Consider the following 18,970-nt stretch of genomic DNA (forward strand, 5'->3'; position numbering starts at 1 on the left):
TTCTTTTTAATTTTTAATTTTTTTTAATTTTTTATTTCTTATTATCTCTGTCACATAGGTGTTCCGTGAGCAAAACCTTTTAAATGGGAGTGACAAAATAAAACTTTTTATTTTATTTTATTTTATTTTATTTTAAACTTTGCCGGCCGCCGGCTGTGGAAGCGCTGGGAGCTCCCCTCAGGGCCCTGTGGGGCCGGTAACGGCCGCCCTGAGGTAACGGCCGCCCGCCGGGGCGGGGCCTCCCGGCAGCTGCTTCCCCTTTAAGAGCTTCCGCCCTCCCCCGCTCTCTCATTGGCCGGCCGAGCTGCCCATCTCCCCCAGTTCCTGTTTCGGCCACCCGAACTTGCTGACGGCACGCGCCGCCAGCCTCGACCCCTCCGCCTTCCGATTGGCTCCGCGCCGCCTTCGCCCCTCCCCCTCCGAGCGAGCGCCACCTTCCCCCTCCCACTTCAATCTGATTGGCCGCGGCGGCTCGACCCGCGCCTCCTGATTGGCTGCGGCGGGCCGCGCGTGCGGGCAGTAGGCTCGGCTGCGCGGCAGGGAGCGGAGCGGAGAGGAGACGGCGGCGGCGGCGGCGGAGGGAGGATGGTGCCCGCCGTGGGGGCGCCGCCGCCCAGCCCGCCCAGCCCGCCGGTGAGGGGAAGGGAAGGGAAGGGAAGGGAAGGGAAGGGAAGGGAAGGGAAGGGAAGGGAAGGGAAGGGAAGGGAAGGGGTCGCCGTTAAGCCCCCCCCCGACCGTTATTCTGAGGGAGGTGACGGTTGGGGGGCGCGCGCCGGGCTTCGTCCTGTTGCCATGGTAACGGCGCGTGCCGCCCCCCCCCCCCTTTCCCCCCCCCTCCCAACCGGGCCCCTTTGTCCGTGAGGGGGGGAGCGAGCGGGGCCCGGTTGTGCCCCGGGTTTGTTCCCGGCGCTTCCCCCCCGGCCGTGCCCTCAGCTCCCTGGGGGAAGGAGGTAACGAGTCGGGCCCGGTTCAGGCAATTTTGGCGGCGGCGGAGGCCTCGCGCTGAGCGGGGTAAGGCAGGAGGGCGCGTTGGGTCGCTGGCCGTCAGCACCTTGCAAATTGCATGCCTTGATTTCTCTTTTCGCATAACATCTTCGCTTTCTGTTATATCGCACGCAGATGCGGTTATGGAAAGCATTAAGCAAAGGTAACAGTGATTGCACGCCCGGCAGTCAGAAGTAGGTGATGTAAAGGCTTGGTTTGGAAACACGACTTTATAGTTTCTTTATTTCCTCTGTATCCAGTGTGTTGGAGCAATGATAATTACATTGATTGTGTTACACAGCGCTTTAACAAACTGCGGGGTGCTACCTGTCACACGTGTGCAGTAATCAAACAAGCAAGAAGGAAGCTTAGAGCTTAGGGATATGGTTTAGTGGGGACTGTTAGTGTTAGGTTAGAGGTTGGACTCAATGATCTTGAGGTCTCTTCCAACCTAGAAATTCTGTGATTCTGTGATTCTGTGAATAAATACGGAGAAATGGTCCTTAGTATTACTGTAAGGACGTAGAACTTTAATTCTGGCTTTCAGTTATTGCTATAATAACAATTATTCAAAAATAATACATACTTTTTGGAGTGAAGTAGTTTTGACAACTGGAAGTACATTCATCACTGCACAGGACCTAAACTTAGAAACTGTTCATGCTCCAAGCGTGATTTTAAGGTGAGAATAGATACAACCACGTAGTATTTGGGTGTTACTGCCTTTCAGAATGATGTTATCAACAGCTGGAAGGATTTTAAGAGTGGAGAGAAGACTGGTGCTGGAGCCTGGAGGAGCCCAACAGCTGCAAGGAGAGAATTAGGTTGTGGGTGCGTGCTGGGGGCTTTACTCCTTTGGCTCTCGGCTTTCTAAGCAGTAAGTGCTCCCGAGAGCCAAGCAGGGACGGGCTGAAGTGTCTGTCAGGTGTGTGGCGTTGTGGTGTGTGTCTGGCACGTGCCTGCTGTGTGCATCATGGGCTCGACTGTTGTAGCCGAGCGCTGGCCTTAGGCTGCGATTCCCAAGACAGCACATGAAGAAGGTGGCAAAAATTAAGCAGCAGTGTTCTGCTGACCCCGCGGGCTGAGGTGCTCTGGTCTTTCCCCTTTCTCTTCTTGTGTCAATGTAGAAGGTGTTCCAGTTTCTTTAAGGGGAGGAATTACAGAGCTGCTTCTGCGTGTTGTTTGTTTGTTTGTTATGATTTCAACATGCTAAGAAAACAAACAACACCTCAGGCTTCCAGGTATTGAAGTCTGGCAAATCAGTCAGCAGGGTGACTTGGAACTGAGCTCTGTTCGCATGCGCCTTTACTTTGCAACGCGGGTTGGCACGATGTGTGTGGCACTGCACAGTCATCTCCAGTTTGGGCATGAGTTAATGTAATGTATGGATTGAATTTGGATTCTAAACAGCATAGAAGTCAAGTACTCATGGAGGACATGGGTGGGGTCATGCAGAATTTGGCAAGAGCCAGTCAATTGTTTAATTTTTGTATGGGTGCTTGTGTTCTTGTTATAACCCTTTGGATCCAGGATGGTCTTAAAATTAACTTTGTAATTGACAGATGCCTGGGAAGAAATAGAAGTAGCATTTGATGTGAAGGGATCTTCAATGAATCACGGCTGTTTACATCTTAACTTTTAAATATATATTATTACACTCGCGTGTGTGTGTATAGATATATACACACGCTTATTGTGAAGCCTTTGCCACTCTGAAGGGTAGTGAATGAGTGTCACAGCACAACGTTTCAGCTGATGCTGTTTTCTGTTAAGTAACATAATAATGAACATTGTCCATGAATACCAAAATCCCGTTGGAGATGCGTGCCTAGCTGTGTGTACAAACCAGATTATTTTAGGAAAATGGGCATATAAACTCTGTGTATATATGTAGCATCTGACAACATTAAACTCTTAGAGATATTAATAACAGGTTGAGTTACAGTTTTGGGGCCTCTGAAGACACATTATGCTTGTCTTCATCTTTAAGAACTGCTTGCTCCTAATATTTGAAGTCCCTTTATAACTTATTTCCTGTGCTAGCATTCTTCATCTCTGTTATATTTGTGACTCCAAGTCGAGTCCCTCAGGAACATACTTTCCTATTTTGAAGGGATTCAATCACAACGTGGTTCTGGAAAGTCAAGGGAAAGCATCTTGGATGACCCACTGAGCGATAGGGCTTCCCTTTTTTCAGACTGCAATAAAGCTTGTAAGGATCATAGCTCCCTGATGAAGCAACACTGTGCGGTGCCACGCTTATACAATGGTAACGTAATGCCACGATTAAATACAATTCCAGCTTTTACGTGTGCACTTCATGTATCCAAAGCGTGCTTTGTTGTGACTTGACAAGTGTAGCACTGCTGCCATGCTCTGAGTAAGCACAAAAGTGATTCTGCTGCCTGCACAGGGTTGACAAATCTTGTGCAAACAAAGTTTGTTTCCTGATGAAGAGCTGTGGCGTTACTCTTCTAAGATGAATGGGTTACTTTGAAGCCAGGACGTGATAGCGGGGCTTTGTCATCAGCCAAGCCGTGTGCCTTCGTGCTTCAGATGAGAAGAAAGTAGCGGGCTGTTAAAAATGTGCAACCCCAATTGTGCTGGTACTTTCAGACCAAAATGAGTTCTTTGGGGCCCCTCTCTAGTGAGGCTGGATCAATTAGAGCTTGGATCTAGTAGCTTATAAGTCTGCATGCACGGTTCTCAGATCTTAGGATCTGGCAGTTATTGGGATGCCTGACTGCTTCTGTAGTCTGTAGCGAGTGGTTGGCTTGTGGGGCATTAAATTCATGCCGGCCTTCACCCTTTGCCTGCTTTCCTGAATCAAAATAGCTAGAAATTGTTAGCTAGAAACTGAACACTACTTGTAGGTTGTCTGCAAACTGCCTTTTCCTCAGTGCCACAGCTCTTCTTTCTCATTTACTACAAGAATAACATGGTTCTATGCCAACGCGCTTGTACAGCCCCATGTCTTCCTCTCTGTGGCTCAAGTTCAAAACTTCTCCTGCTGGAGGGGACTTAACTCATGCCTCTGTTTGGAACGGGAAACTTCAACAGTTCTTTCCTTCATTTAAGTGGAAGTAGGAGAGAGCTGAGAGCTTTAAGATATTCTTGCCAAGGTAGTCTCAGGTGGCAACCGGGGGATAATTTCAGACAATTATAGAAAAAAAGAAGATGGAAATGAAGCATTTCCAATTTTAGAGAAGGGTTTTCTAGTGAAGTAAAACTTGCAGGATCATGATATTTGTCTGTCTGTTGTTCCTGTCCCTTGCCATTACCCATTGGTTTCAAACTTCCACAAAGTAATAACTTGGAAGTCTGCTTTTAGCTTCTTCTCCATTACTGGCGGTGAATTTCTAAAATAGTCCTGTGTGATTTTTCTGGTGTTCACAGAACTATTTACCTCTGGATAGCTCATGTACATTTATTCTCCCAAGCTAAATAACTAATTCCTAAAGTAGACAAAGTACTGAATCTAGGTTTCCTATGGATTTGCAAACTATCTGTCAAACATCCAGACCGCAAGGTGAGTCCCTTATTCTTGTAACTGAAGAAAGTGCCTGCTGACCCCTTTTATCTAGAAAAAAAAAACTTTGGAGAGCAAAGGGGAGAAGTAGCTCTCTTCCAGCTGCTAAAACCTTTTGGTAGGAGCCTGGAATGAAAAGAACATTGCAAGGTTGTGGGGTTTTTGCTCATTTTTGTCGGGTTTGGGGTGGTGGTGGTCAATGTTAAAGCTCGTTACAGCTGATGGTAGTGAAAGTACCGTTTCTGGAATCCTGTGCTGACCTTTTCTGAAGGACATGGCAGTGCGCTCTGAACAGGTGCTTGGGAAGCACTTTCACACAGTTGCTGTTTTGCAGGGAAGTTTGCTGTTTTCATGCTGGGAAGTCGATGTTCGTAACCAAATCTCAGGATGGATCTCTTCTGCATGTTGTGTAGCATTTCAGTTCTAGGATATTTTGCACTGCTTATTAGTTAGGGACTTCAAGAGAGAGCAGCAAGTTGTTTTAGCGAGTGCCCGTGCTTCTGGCATAGCTACAAGAGGACGTTCTTCTAGCTAACCCGATACCTCCTCAAGACCTTATAAACAGACTTTGCGAGGATCGTTTGTAGTGGCACAGCAGGTCAGGTTTAAACCCAAAAATTAAGAGGAATAGTCTGGGTGCGGTAGCAAAAATAAATGTTTCTGTTTTGATTTTAAATCGATTATCGAGCCCTGTAACCAAGTATTGATCTTTGAATAGAGATTTCTTTTGGTGGCGAGGTCATATCAGAAAGCAGAATCAGATTAGCTGGTGCTGAATCTAACTTCTCATTTGTTCAGTAAGTCTTGAATGTTTTGAATACAGCTCTCCAATGGGAGGCTTCCTCAATTACAAATAATCATCTAGCTTCCACATCAGAGACCAGGAAAACTTGCATGTTACCGCTTTTTCAGGAAAAATAAAGGACCTGTTCTTCAGGTGACATCCTGCCAGAAAGTTTTGGCTCCCTGGTAGATGCTTCTGCACCAGAGTGAAGTGCACTCACTGCCGTGGTACAGGCTGCTTTTGTCCTCTGCTACAGGCAACCTAGCCCACACAGGGAATGACGGCCTGTCACAGAAGGAAGCTGTCTGCACGCCACTCTGCATCCACTTAGCCTTCCCCCTCAAAAAAAAGGTCTTTGATGCCTTTTTCAAGCGTGATGTAATTAGCTATGTCTTCAATTTAAAATTAATCTCATGTTCTGAAGTGCCCAGTGGATCACTGAGCATTGAAAACCAGGGAAATGAGCAGTGTCTTGCAGCTGAAAGAAATGCCTAATTTTTTCTCACTTCTTTCATGAAATGGGTATGGGGTAACTTTTGAGTCTTAATGAAATATCCAGTGAGCATGGATGTTATCGTGAGGATTTCCATGGTCATTTTTTTCCCGATTTCCCAATAAGAGTTCTGGTCCCTTTATTTTGATCTAAAATAGCTGGAGACCCTCTTTAGGGTTTGTGATTTGAACTTGTGTGCTACTTGTGCACTAATCACTCTTTGCCCCCCGGGTGCCTGCTTCCATATAATAGTTCATCCCAGTCACAGGAGACAGTTCCTGTAGGCGTTTTCCTTGGCTAGCATTTCATACCACCTCAGTCTGTCTGTAATACCACAACCATCCACACAATGAGTGAAGGTGGCAGCAGCTCACTTTTGGATGCTGAGGTCCAGAGGTGCCTCTCCAAACAGCTTTCAGAACAGCAGAGCAGGTAAGAGAGTTGGTTCAGTGAAGTGGTAACTCCTCTCTGTCTCCCGCAAGGTTTCAGTGAATGAGGTCAGAGCAAGAAGAATAAACAGGACAGGTGGATCTTCAGAAGTTTTTTAAGCAGATCTGGTCAGGATTTTTCAGATGAACGACTCTACAGCAATACTCTCTTGAAATGGCATGTTAGGAAATGGTCATAAGCACTTACGGCTTAAATATTACAGAATTTGTAAGTATAAACCAAATTGACTGTAGATGTGAGAGAACATTGCGGGAAGAAACTGGCTTATCATTCAAGCAATGTAGTGATAGAGGGAGCGAAAAAAGACTGCCTTTCTAGTTCTCTTGCATGACCTTATGCAACATCCTTACCAGAACTTAATTGCTTTAAGTCAGTAGGAGGGAAGATACCAATGTCTTTGAGGTTAGATAGTACAAACAAAAGAGGTAAAAAACAATTCTCTAAAAACAGTGCATTTTTTCCCCCATCTGTTGTTTCCAGACAAGTTAAATGAATGAAGTGGATTGTATAACGAGCTGTAGTTTGTTGGCATTGGTTTGCTGACGGTAACTTTTGCAGAAGCTCTTGGAGCAACCCACTTGCCCAAGGAAATTATCAGCTGGTTTGGATGGGGAATGTGTGTTCTGTGAAAAGCTGAGGTAACTCTCCCCTGCCCTGTCATCTCTCATACACCTTCCTAGACCAACCTGTCCCACCCTGGTCAGCCAGCACGTGGGTGCTGTAGAGTTAGTTGGTGGCAGAGCTGAGCAGTATCCATCTGGTCACCGTCAGTGTCAGCGCCGACCTCACCCATTCTTCTCGGCCCAGACTCAAGTTTTTTTGTAAACAATTTAATTTAATGTCTTGGATTTCTTTTAGGTCAGTCAGTGGGCCCCGCTGTCATCAGCATGTGCAGTAACAGTGCAATAACAATAAAACCTTCAGTTCTTCAGAAACCAAACTAAAAGATACCAAAGGTATTTTTCCTCTTGAAAAGGACTGTTTTTTCCTGTTGGTTTTCTGTACGGTAGTCTTAAAAGGTTACTTTTAGCAGCAAAAGCAGTTGGTAGGTAGGTAACAATCACAAAGATAAAGCTCCAAGTTAAATTTTCTGCAATTGAGAATGCGAAATGAGCATCAAAGCGTCTCAAGGGGAGAATAAAGAAAAGGCAGTAAGTTGTGGCTTTTTATCTCAAGGGCACCTTGCTTGTGATTAAAAGCTTGAATTAAGTCCCTGGTTGAAGCTAGCCTGGTGTAAAACATGCATGGAAGACTGGACAAATAGTCACTTGAATGAAGAGGACACTGTCTTGCTGAAAAGGAATTAGCATTTGTGTAGTAGTTACCCATGCCTTGGAACTGATCTTGGCCGTAAATCATGACCTGAGGTACGAAACTCCTAAGAACTGTGAGACTGTAGCGCTGATTTAAGTGCATTAAACTTAAATCTCCAAAAGACAAAGTATCTTTTCATTTCTGGGGTTGGCATTGCATTTAAACTAAAACCAGTTTTCAAGCTGACGTTGTAAGAGCTATAAACTACATAAAGCTTGGGAGTAAATAGCCATGAATGGCCAATTGCATCTCCTTGATCTGTCTAAAGAATTTATAATTTGGTACGTTATTTCTGCAAAAGATATTCAGCGGAGTCAAGTGAGCGTGTTGCGCGACTGAACTTAAAATATATTTGCCCCTGAGCTTATAAAGCAAATACTCGTCTTCTACTGTGGTGAATCAGAAAATGAATCTCTCCTGGAAGCATTACTTGACATGGAATAAGTAAAGAGAAACCATTGTTCAAGCTCTGGTGTGGTGACAGCTGCTAGGAAGAAAAGGAGGTAGGATAAACATTATACAGCAGCCCACAAATGTCTCTGCCTCAGCAGAAATAATTTAATTTTTAATTTTCAGAGTCTGTGTTTTCAACAACTCTTTAGAATACCACCTCCCTACTGCTGCCAGCCCTGTTTGGGGGTTTATCAAATAAAATACAAAGGATTTTCTCACTATAGGATAAGGACAAGAAAAAATCTTCAGTTCCCCATCTTTCTTTTCATACAGTCTTGAAATAGATGCCCCAGGGTGGTATACAAGTGCTGTTTAATACATCTAACCACTTCTTTTCAAGGAGCAAATTGGAACATGAAATAAACTAATGGGTTAATTAGCTAATGCGTACAGCTTTGTTTGTTCTTATCACTCCTCTAAAACTGCTTTGAAACTTTGGGGGAAACATTGTTTGAATTGGGTGAATCTCAATAAGCTTCTGGCTTGAAGTAATCCCACAGTAAAGTGAAGTTGGAATAACACTCCTGGCACTCCTGTGCCCTGTTCCTGCTGTAGGAAATGAGCTATGCCTCCCAGCAGAACTGAAGCATATGAAATGCAAACTTACTAGGTATTTATATTTGATATTTTGTGAAGCTAATACACTCAATGTGGTGGCATCTGGCTTGAAATATGCAGGGAATGGCACTGCTTAGAAGAAGGTTGTTGACCCCCATTAAAAATAAATAAAATAATTAAAAAAATGAGCAGAGGAGGGTGAAACAGGGAGATGAGACATCTTTGACACTTTGTTATAAGAACTCTCAATTTTCTCAGGATCTAAAAATGTTTACAAGCTTTATTAATAAATTTCAACACAAACTTCCCGTAAGACTTTGCCTTTCTTCCCAAATATGGGAATATGGGGTATCGCTGAATCATTTAAGGCATCTGCTAGGGAGGAAGGAATAAGGCCAGTGGAAAAATACAAAGATCTTGACTTTAGGAAATGGGGAGCCTGGTATTAGGAGTAAGAATTTAGCTGAGGGAATGCAGACCCTGGGCAGAAGAAGCAGCTTTAGTGTGACAGCATGGAGAGAAGATGAGAATAGGATGTGATCTGGTTTGGGAGAGGGTTGGTTGTTTTTATATCCATTAGTTCTGACACATCTATGCTTTATCTGTAGCCTCGCACAGTAACTGGCCATCTAAATTCATGTTAATACTTTCTGCATTAAATACACTGTACTTCGGAAATATTCCTTTGGTTCTGAAATTGTATACGTTTGCAAAAAAAAAATTAAAAAGAGCTATTTGGTAAATACTTAGTCTTTTAAAAATGTTAAATTCACCAAAATGGAGATGTATTTCATCTTTTTGTTCTCATTTCTAGAGTACTGGGCATGGTCTAGTAATGTCCATTAACAGATGCCAGCTCTGCCCTTACAGATAGCTGCAGAAAAGTCAAGAAACAAGGTGCGTGACTACCACAGGATGCAATCAGTGTCTTCCATCTTCTAAATAGTGTTTGTTTGTGAGCTTTTCAGTACCGGAACTACATCCACACACTCTGTTGCCTACATAGAAACAGCACAGCATATGCTAAATTGAATGCCCCCTGTGCCCTCTTGCCTAGTGAGTTCACCTGGTACATGAGGTGCTGTCTTAAAGATAGGCAGACAAGAGTGTAGCATTGCCAGCCAACGAGTCTGCTTCTCATGCCTTTTCTGATGGCTTCAGTGAGAATAGATTTTGCTGTGCTGCTTTTACACAACTGAAACATCAAACACTGCAATGAGGCGTGCAGACCTCAATCCTGCAATGTGTATGTGAGCACCTCTCTGGTGGCCAGCAGTGTAAAAGATGCCTGGGGTCTGACCAGTTTTATAATCAGGATTGGATGTCTGCTAAACTCTCCCAGTTAATCCCTTCATCATTCAGCGTGGCCCCACCTGCCTGGTACAATGATTGCAGCTAGGATGTGTGTAAGGACTGCTGACCATCACCTCAGGGGAGAGGTTATAAATGTCTCGAGTGTGGAGCTGGCTTTTCTGGCCGAATTTTCAGTAACTTGAAGGACCTGAGATACCAACAGCACTAGTCTTTTTATACATAAACAAAACCACAATTGTTAGTGAATTAAATTAAATGGGTTTAGCTTAAATTAACTTAGAAGAAATCTGTTTTTAAGATAGTGTCACAACGTAATCTATAAGAGAGTGAATGAAGTGCTGAAGTCGCACCACTACTTTCTCCCACAATAAGAGACTACATTAACTCTCAGTTTTTCTCACACCTTAGGCAGAGCGTGGCTGGTGAGAATGGAGAAAGCAAAGCCTGTCGAGAAATAGGAGTAGGTAGTGCTGTGTTCCCTGTGGGTGAGGTGAGTTATGCCTCAGATAGGCTGTACATAGTGCCCAGTGGAGTAGTGTAGTGCTGTAACTCATCCTGCACAGCACTGCGTCTAACTTTGTGTTGGTGTGCGTGCTCTTGTGTCGGGTGGAAGGGCTGACGTAGGTTCTTGAAAACTTCACGTACTTTGTGTTTCCTGAGCTGGATCAATCTGCAGAGTACTGCCTGTTTATTTCGTGATTCGCCAACTTTTCCTTTGTCTTCCTAGGAATAGATACAGTGCTTAAATAAGAGACAGTGTGGTAAATGGCATCAGCTGCAATGTTCATCAGTTAAGGTTTACTGAGTGAGAGTGCTACGTTCAACTTTTAAGGGTGTCAAGACTGGAGAGCGACACCCAAGTTCTGCTCTGGCCCAACGAGGAATATTTCTGTGAACTTTACACATACGCACATGCATACTCCCTTCCAAATCGTGTGCTTCAGTGTTTTGGGAGCTCTATAGGTGGCTGGCTTCCTAGTCCATAGGGATTTTTTTTTTCTCATCTTTTGAATGCCAGTGTCAGTAATGGTAGACTTAGTTTACTGAAGAACAGCTTGATGTTGAAAGTTGTATTAAAACCAACCCGTGCTTCCTTACAGTAAAAACAAGCAAGCAGACAAACAAAATGCCCTAAAGATACAAAGCCTGGTAAAAGAAAGTGATGGGCTTTCCAGGAGGAGCCAGGGAGAGGTGAAGCAACCATGAGTCTGAGGGCCCATGGGAAGAGTTGCAAGAACAGGTTGGCTGGCGAGAGAATGAGCAGAAGCATGAAGCTAAATACAGACCTCTGTCTTGTCAAAAATAAAAAAATCCCCTGGTATCATCTACAGTATACTTCATGTGACTTGGTCTATAAAGCTCCTTGCTCTAGTAGAAATGGGATTGTTCATCACTCATTTAACCTTATCTTCTGTTTTCTTTTTGACATGTTTTTGTTTGTCTTAATACAGGCTACTTATGTGCTCAGGCTGAGCACATATGCAACGTACTCAGTCATCACATACAACTTCATTTCATAACTTTATTTTTAACTGAAATTTTATATATCTGAAAACATGAACAGAGGGTATTGGTTTGGTCTGTTCTAAACTGCACATTAACTCAGTAACAAGCAAGTGTTGTAACTTTCTGCATTATGAGATCATCTCATTAGAGTGCTATTAAGCAGTCTAATAATTAATGTCCTCATTGTGGTTTGTATTTTGCTTAGCATTCAAACTTCATTTAGAACTGGGAATTGAAAGCCTATTCAGCTAGGATGTGTTGATGAAAAAGACAAAGTTCAGCTGTACCTCCTCCCATTCAAAAAAGCAAACAAAAAGTCCAACAATCATATATTCTAATTTTCCTTTTTGCTTTCTTTAAGTAGTTGGGATTATAGTTGCTGGTTTTTTTAGTTTAAATTAACTGAGGAAACGGAAACCAGTTCTTCATAGACAGCAGCAGTTCATACAGCACCCGTATAGGTAATGTACTTCAGTTTTAGTGCTCACATGACTAGCCCCTCTACAGCAAGCTGATAGACTTCTGCGTACTGTGTAGTGTGGCCCTATCCTTGTGGTCAAAGGCAAAATGGTGTAACGAATGTGTGCTAAGAAGTCTGTAGAGTGCAGTTATCATTAATTCCTTCCCCAATTTTCTTCAGGCTCTCTTCTCTGAAACCATGCCAGAGATGACAGAGAATGAGACACCTACTAAGAAGCAACATCGGTGAGTTTCTGTGGAAAATGATTTGTGTGGTTCTGTAGTCTGTGGTCATATTGCAATGACAAAATTTCTAGCCAAACGTTTTTAAGGGGTAATAAAGGTATTAATGAGAAGCTCTGAGGGTTGACCAGGATTGATCCAAAAGTCACGGAACTATGGCTATAAACCTGCCTCTTGCTCTTTCCCTGTCTATGGTGAGTTGTCAGGTGTGTCTACATTGGCCACCAAGGCAAAGGAGTTTCTTTATCACACAAACTACCCAGATGCATGTGTGAGACTGCGTCACCACCTAGGTTAGACTGCAACCTGTATTATTGCAGGGACTCCTTGCAGATGTTGGGGGAACACTGTGCTCATTTTGATAGACAAGTTATTATCTCTATCTCAAATCGCAGCGAAATCTTAAATCTTCTCATATCTCTGCTGGAAATCAAAACACACCCGCAGGTTGAATAGCAAGTCTAGAACCAGAATTTGCAACAAAGGGACTCAGAGTTCATTACAACCTTTCCAAGTCTTCATTCCTGTGTAGTAGGTGATTGATCTAACACTTGATGTGGCAGGGTAGCACTTCATTCCCTAGTTACACCATCCATCTATGCTACCTGGCCTCGTAGGATATGATTTATGATAAGAATGACAGATGATTGTTTTGTATATAAGTGGGAAAATTGTACTTTATTGTAAATTAAGAAAACAATGATCTCCTGCATGCATTTCAGTTCTGGTGGTGCATATTTTCAATGAACAGAAGATTCGTCTCGTCTTGAATAGCTGTAGAACAGATGTGCAGGCTTCAGTGGCATTTATTTGACTTTAAGATGTTCATCTTTAGGCATGATTTCTTAGCAAATGTCTCCAGATACAGCCATCTGCAGTAACAGCACTGTCTTGTAAAGGTTGTCTGAGTTACACACAGCTTTTAGTGAGTTACCATAAATAAATGCCAACTCAAAGCACAAAAGGGTACGTGGCTGATAATAATCACACGTGTCATCCACATAGATCTTGCCTTCTCACTTCAGATTCCTTGTTTTGTCTGGACTATGCTTTAACAGTGAGTGTTGGGCAGAAAATGCTATTCCACTTCTTGCAACTAGACTAAGAGGGCGCTGCTGGACAGAAATACTTTTGATTTATTTTTTGTAATGAAATATTTCTTTTCCATAAGACATGTGCTTTGCTTTAGTAGATTTCCTGAAAGTATTTGCCTTACTGCATGAATAAGCTACATTCGATTTTTGTGTGGAGAGTACGTGTTTAGGATTTACTGACTTCAAGCAAAGCAATTTGAGGCTTTGCACAGTGATCCTGCTGGTTGCTGTTGGTCCAGAAAGCCCAGATAAACATATGAAAATAATGACAACCCTCACACCCCAAAAGAATAGACAGAATTTTGAGGCAGTAAAGAGGAAAAGTTGCAGAAGAATGGTAATTCAGGCTTCTCACACAAGGGAAACATTTCATACTAGAAGGTATGATGTTTGAAAGGTAACAGATCTGAAAGAATCAACGTCTGTGGTAATTTTTTCTCCTGTTTCATTGATTCTGTGAATATAAAAGCAATATTTCCAACAAACAGCATTCCTGTTGTTCAAAATTAATGCTTTTTTTTTTTTTTTTTTAATAATTAGCTTTATTGAACATTGGATAGTGTAATAGGTCCTGCTGAACAAAACCATAAAAATTCTACTCTGTCCTGTAAATAGGTAACAATAACCAAATTGAGTATTACACTATGCTGTTTTGCTGGAATTGATTTAAGTCTGAACACTAATGATTTTTTTGTTAAAAACTGTTTAGTACCAATGTCTAATACCAATCCTTTTGAGTGTAACTTCTGCTACGTTCTTGTTCAGAGCAGAATACAATATTAAGTATTTTTAACTGTAATTGAAATAAGAAAATAAGAGAAATTTGTTTGTATGCAGATTTTTTTCCCTCTGTTTCATATCACTGTTTTCCCTTTATGCTTAACAGAAAGAAAAACCGGGAGACACATAACGCAGGTAGGAACATGATTTTTGGTTTTTGGTCTAGAAATAAGCACATATTCTTTGAACTATTAAAACTTACTTTGCATGGAGAAGGTTCTTTCATAGAAGTTTGTTACATTAAAAAAACAAACAAAAAAAAACCACCCTAGCATCTTTCTGTGGTCCTGCTTAGAATACCTGTGCACAAGAGCCTCTTGATTGGTCTCCAGGTTGCTGTTTTCCACACAACATGTCCAAGTGTGAAAGTATGACCATGTACCCAATCTTACCATTGCTATTAAACTAAAAAGTAAACAATCTCTGTTCAGTTATAAAGGAAAATGAATGCACAGGCATTCACTCACAAATAATTATCACCTCATTTAAAACAGAGGTAAACACTTAAGCAAATCAGAGAGAAGTATCTCATCCAAGAGCTTTAGAGGCTACATGGATTAGAAATACTCCTACAACCTGTCTCTTGGGCACCCACCAGCAATTCTGTGTGAATACCATCTGTATGCTGTAGGACTTCCCTCGCACAGCATGCAGCCCTTTGTCTCTGTCAGATTTTAGCTTCAGTGTCATTTGATAGGTATCAGCAGAAAGGCTTCGGAAGAGTCTGACAGATTTATCTATATAGCTAAGAAATGCTAGGCTCTGAATCTGGTCCTCACTTCATTAAACAATACAAATGTGTGGTCTTTACAAACTCAAATGGAAAAAGCACTGAGCAGTTTCCATGTGAAAGCTGTGGAACATAAAGCTTGTAGGGCTGTACCCAGGGTGGGGCCAATTTCTTAAGGATTAAGAAGTATTAGGCAATAATCTTATCAAGCCTACTTTTAAGATTGCCAAACTCATTCTAATTCTCAGTTCCTGTTTTGCTTGCTGATAGCTTCAAAGTCTTCATCTTCTGGGCTGAACTCTGCAAGATGTGGGGACCAGCTCCCTCCAACCCTGTAGCTTGCTTAGTCATTAATATCTGGACAATCTGAGTAGAGCGGATAATACTATCAAAACAAAGGACTAGCACTTCACAACCACTGTGGTATCTGTATGTATAAGGAACAGTAAGAGATACAAAAATTAATTCCCAAGGATCGTGGGTTTTAATGTTTATATAGCTGCTCTTGTATGACTGACCACTAGAAATACTGGTGAAACTCGCATCCATTAATGAGCTTTTAAATCCATATATGGTTTAATTGGATAACATTATGTAAAAGTTACAGGTTTAACTCTTCAGAGCTGTTAAATTGCTTTAGAAGATAGGCTATAGGATTCCTTTAAAAGCTGAATACAAATGTCTGCCTTGGCTTTAAATAATAGCGTGAAATGCAGCTTTAGTTCAGAGTAACTGATTTGATCGGTTTTTATTTCTTTGAGGAATCTGTCGTTCATTTGTTCTAAATGAGGGTGGCCTTTTGCTGTAGACATGTTAGAACTGGGAAGAAGTGGAATGATGTTCAAACATTGCCCCTGCCTTAAGTCTGGCAAGTGACTTAGTCCTCAGAGCAGAGAGGACACCTTGTGGATATACTTTAAATGCGGTGTATGTGACAGATTCCCATGTTCTTCAGTTCCTTTCTAAATGGAGACTTGGGGCAATGCTTTTTATTTTTCCCCCCCATCAGACTTTGTCTTTGTTTTACATCATAAATTTCTTGCAGAGGACACTTTATCTTACTGTATTAGAATAGCATTTAGTGTATCTAGGCCTGTATCCGTGAACACCTTTCAGTTTGTCCTGAAATAATAATAACAATAACAATAAAACTTCAGTAATTTGAAAAATGTAAATTGAAATGACAGACTGCTGAAATAAAACTGCTTAAATCAGTATATCCTTGGTAAAGGAGCACAAAGTAAAGCATTGTTTCACTTGTAGAAAATGTACAGTAACCTTTGGGTTACTGTGTGTTTCTGTATGCCATCAAAACAGCCCTGCTGTACAAAACATAAGGCACAGTGAATGACACATTGCTTCAAATCTTGACAGAGCTATGACAGAACTTTACTCAGGCTCTTGTGTAAAAAGAGCTTGCAGAGAAAACGTAGAAATCTCAAAAAGAAAAAACAACAAAAACTTATATAAGACTGAACTATATTGGAAAGAAACTGACAATAGAGGAAAACAGAGATTAATACTATCTGGGAAAAAAAAAAAAAAAACAGAGGTAGTAGATATGTAGTGTAGACCCTTTTTGCAACAGTGTCTAGGCCTCATGAAGAGATAAATGATGTTACTAGAGGACTGTAATTTAAACGACCTTCTCTAAATAGGTAATTTGCCAGAAATATTGCTTATTAAATATTTTCTTTAGTCACAATTATAATTAGAACTTGCACAGCAGTTACAGCTTTGAACATAAAAATGAGAAACTGATAGTGCCTAGAGCTGGAGCTAGATTCTGTGTTCGCTGCTCCATCAATATGAGTTTAACATTCAAATCTGATAAAAAAGCAAATTATCTCTCTTTTGGTGCTAAACTGCACCTTAGGACTTAAGAGACCCAGGTTTTGTTCCTAAACCTGCAACTGATTCTTTAAATAATCTTGTTTCATTTGTTTTCTGTATGCATAAAATTACTGTCTGCCTTGTGAAAAGGTTTTAATAGAAATCAGCTAAAAAGCATTATCAAAACCTGAATTATGAGTTGCAATAGCTTTGCTTTTTCCACAAAGGGCTCCTGAACATCCCCACCTTTTAAAGATACTGCTTCTTACATTACAGCTCTTAGTGTCATTGAATTCTAATTCAATAACTGAGCTTTACTTTAGAGGATTTTTTACCCTACCATATTATTAAGGTCCCAATAGCTCAGGAAATAATATATTTATGAGCCCTTACATTGGTGTTAGTTGTCCTGCTGTTGACTTGTCCAACTAGATGACAAAGTGTGTATTATCTTTACTTAGTGGAGAGACATCGAAAAAAGAAGATTAATGCAGGGATAAACAGAATTGGAGAACTCATTCCCTGCTCTCCAGCACTCAAGCAGGTAAGTGTTCATTCAGAGGTACATAGAAGTTTCCTGTAAAATGCTTGTGTGTTTCCTTGTCCATAGAAGTATAAATACTTATTTCGCTATTTGTCCCACAAAGATCACAGACCTGTCTGAATTAGCGTGCTTGAAATCTTATTAGTTCTTTGTAGTATTAAAAAAAAATAACAACAAAAAAAAAGGATATGTAATAGACTTCCTTTTTGGAAGTACAGGGCCACATTAATGCAGTTGTACAGATTTTGAGCTTTATATCTGAAGGTGTTGCACATAACTGTTGAAGGAATGAGTTGGACATGTGACTGACCAACTTTCTCTTTGATTCACATTTGCGGTATTTTTGAGAAGGCATGAGACAGACTCATTTCCCTGTAGCCATCTAGTCATCCTGCCGATGTCTGCCTGTCTGTCTGATCCACAGCTTCCCAAAGTTCTCATTAAGAGCGCCTGAACGTTACTAACAACAGAAAAAACCTATCTCAGCTGCTTCCTTTCCTGTGTTGACCAAAGAGCTGCTCACCCTCTCCTCTGATGAAAGGGTGACAGGATGGACAGAAGTAGGTTGGATCTGGCCAGTGGGTTGGTGGTTAGATTGTGCAGCTCCTGTTTGTCAAGTTGTTTTCTACTGCTTAATGTGGTCTTTGCAGTGCTCAACTGGTGAAAGCTATGGGTTAAGCAAAATCAGTTTTCAGGTCATTCTCCAATCCCTCCTCTGCCCTTTGCTGGTGATCGCTTAATGTCCCAAGATATAAATTGAATTGCATGTACGTTTCTTTCTGTAGTCTTCGGTATAATGAGATGAAAGCAATTCTGAAAGTCAGATGCTAATAGTGAGGTAAGACAGTGTCCTTGTGAGAGATGAAAAGACACAATGACAAAGGCTGATGCACAGAAGCATCTTTTCCCAGACACAACAATCTACAGCAGAGACTATTACCAAAGAACAGCAGAACAAGAAAGAAACAGAAAAATGAATGAGAAGTTTAGCAGGCAAAATAAACATTATCTTACAAAAAGAAGATGGTGGAAGGGTTATGGTATGTTTATTCATCCCATAGTATCCAGTATATTAGTTTCAAAATTATGGAAATGCTTCCCTGGGTAATTGTTCTGTGATTGCTTCTTTTCTAATAAAGTATGTATGAAGCTGTATCCTGGAAATTTTGAGTCGTGTATATGTTTATTAGTGAACAATAATGATGCTTGCTACTTGGATTCTGTGGCTTAGTATTTATGTTTTCGCATCAGAAAATTTCTGCTCCGTTATGAAACATTTAGTTCTTTAAAAACTCAGAGCGTTTTAAGGTCAGTATCACCCATGAAATTTCTGGTTCATCTTTTAATAAACAAAGAACAAAAAAAAATGTTCAGAGAATCACTCTTTTTTTTTTTTTTAAATGAAGACTGTTGGAATAAATGAATAAATGCAAGATCTGTTATTGGTAGATCCAATAATGATGAGATTTCTCCTAATTTTTTCTTTGTTTTTTCTTTTAAAGAGCAAGAACATGATCCTGGACCAAGCCTTTAAGTATATAACAGAAATGAAAAGACAGAATGATGAACTTCTGTTAAATGGAGGGAACAACGAACAGGGTAAATAAAGTTTTCACAGGATGCTTTACAATTTCTGTCACTTGTTTCCAATGTGTGTCTGTTAGTATTGGCTGACAACAAAGCCAGGGACTCAACAGACTTAATGAATCCCAAGACATGCATGCAGGGAAAATACATCCACTTAGAATAACTTGAAACAAGAAGTGAAGAAAAGTCCAAGTGCATGTTGTTGTACATAGCTATGAGATATAAAGCAATTGTATTGTGATGTAAAGTAAAGATCTCACAGGTAATACAGTATCATCTAGCAGATTCCGTCCCCATGTATTCTACTGTAACATG

The 18,970-nt window shown here is 41.2% G+C and overlaps 1 protein-coding gene across 7 annotated transcripts in view; it reads left to right on the forward strand.

Annotated features, from left to right (window-relative positions):
• Positions 1 to 507: 507 nt before the first annotated feature.
• Positions 508 to 18,970, forward strand: part of USF3 (upstream transcription factor family member 3) — a 30,851-nt gene continuing 12,388 nt past the window's right edge. The window contains exons 1-8 of one of the 7 annotated variants that reach the window (XM_072043753.1): positions 569 to 633; positions 7,099 to 7,196; positions 9,380 to 9,462; positions 10,288 to 10,369; positions 12,026 to 12,090; positions 14,068 to 14,096; positions 16,986 to 17,068; positions 18,571 to 18,667. In XM_072043753.1, coding sequence (XP_071899854.1) covers positions 12,044 to 12,090; positions 14,068 to 14,096; positions 16,986 to 17,068; positions 18,571 to 18,667 — 256 coding nt within the window. In that variant the 5' untranslated portion in view covers positions 569 to 633; positions 7,099 to 7,196; positions 9,380 to 9,462; positions 10,288 to 10,369; positions 12,026 to 12,043. Of the gene's footprint in view, positions 634 to 837; positions 1,012 to 7,098; positions 7,197 to 9,379; positions 9,463 to 10,287; positions 10,370 to 12,025; positions 12,091 to 14,067; positions 14,097 to 16,985; positions 17,069 to 18,570; positions 18,668 to 18,970 lie in introns of those variants that run through there. The other 6 variants (XM_072043743.1, XM_013101770.4, XM_072043741.1 and 3 more) reach the window with 6 other exon arrangements.

Source organism: Anas platyrhynchos, chromosome 1, assembly GCF_047663525.1.
Source record: "Anas platyrhynchos isolate ZD024472 breed Pekin duck chromosome 1, IASCAAS_PekinDuck_T2T, whole genome shotgun sequence".
Classification (NCBI taxonomy): Eukaryota; Metazoa; Chordata; class Aves; order Anseriformes; family Anatidae; genus Anas; species Anas platyrhynchos.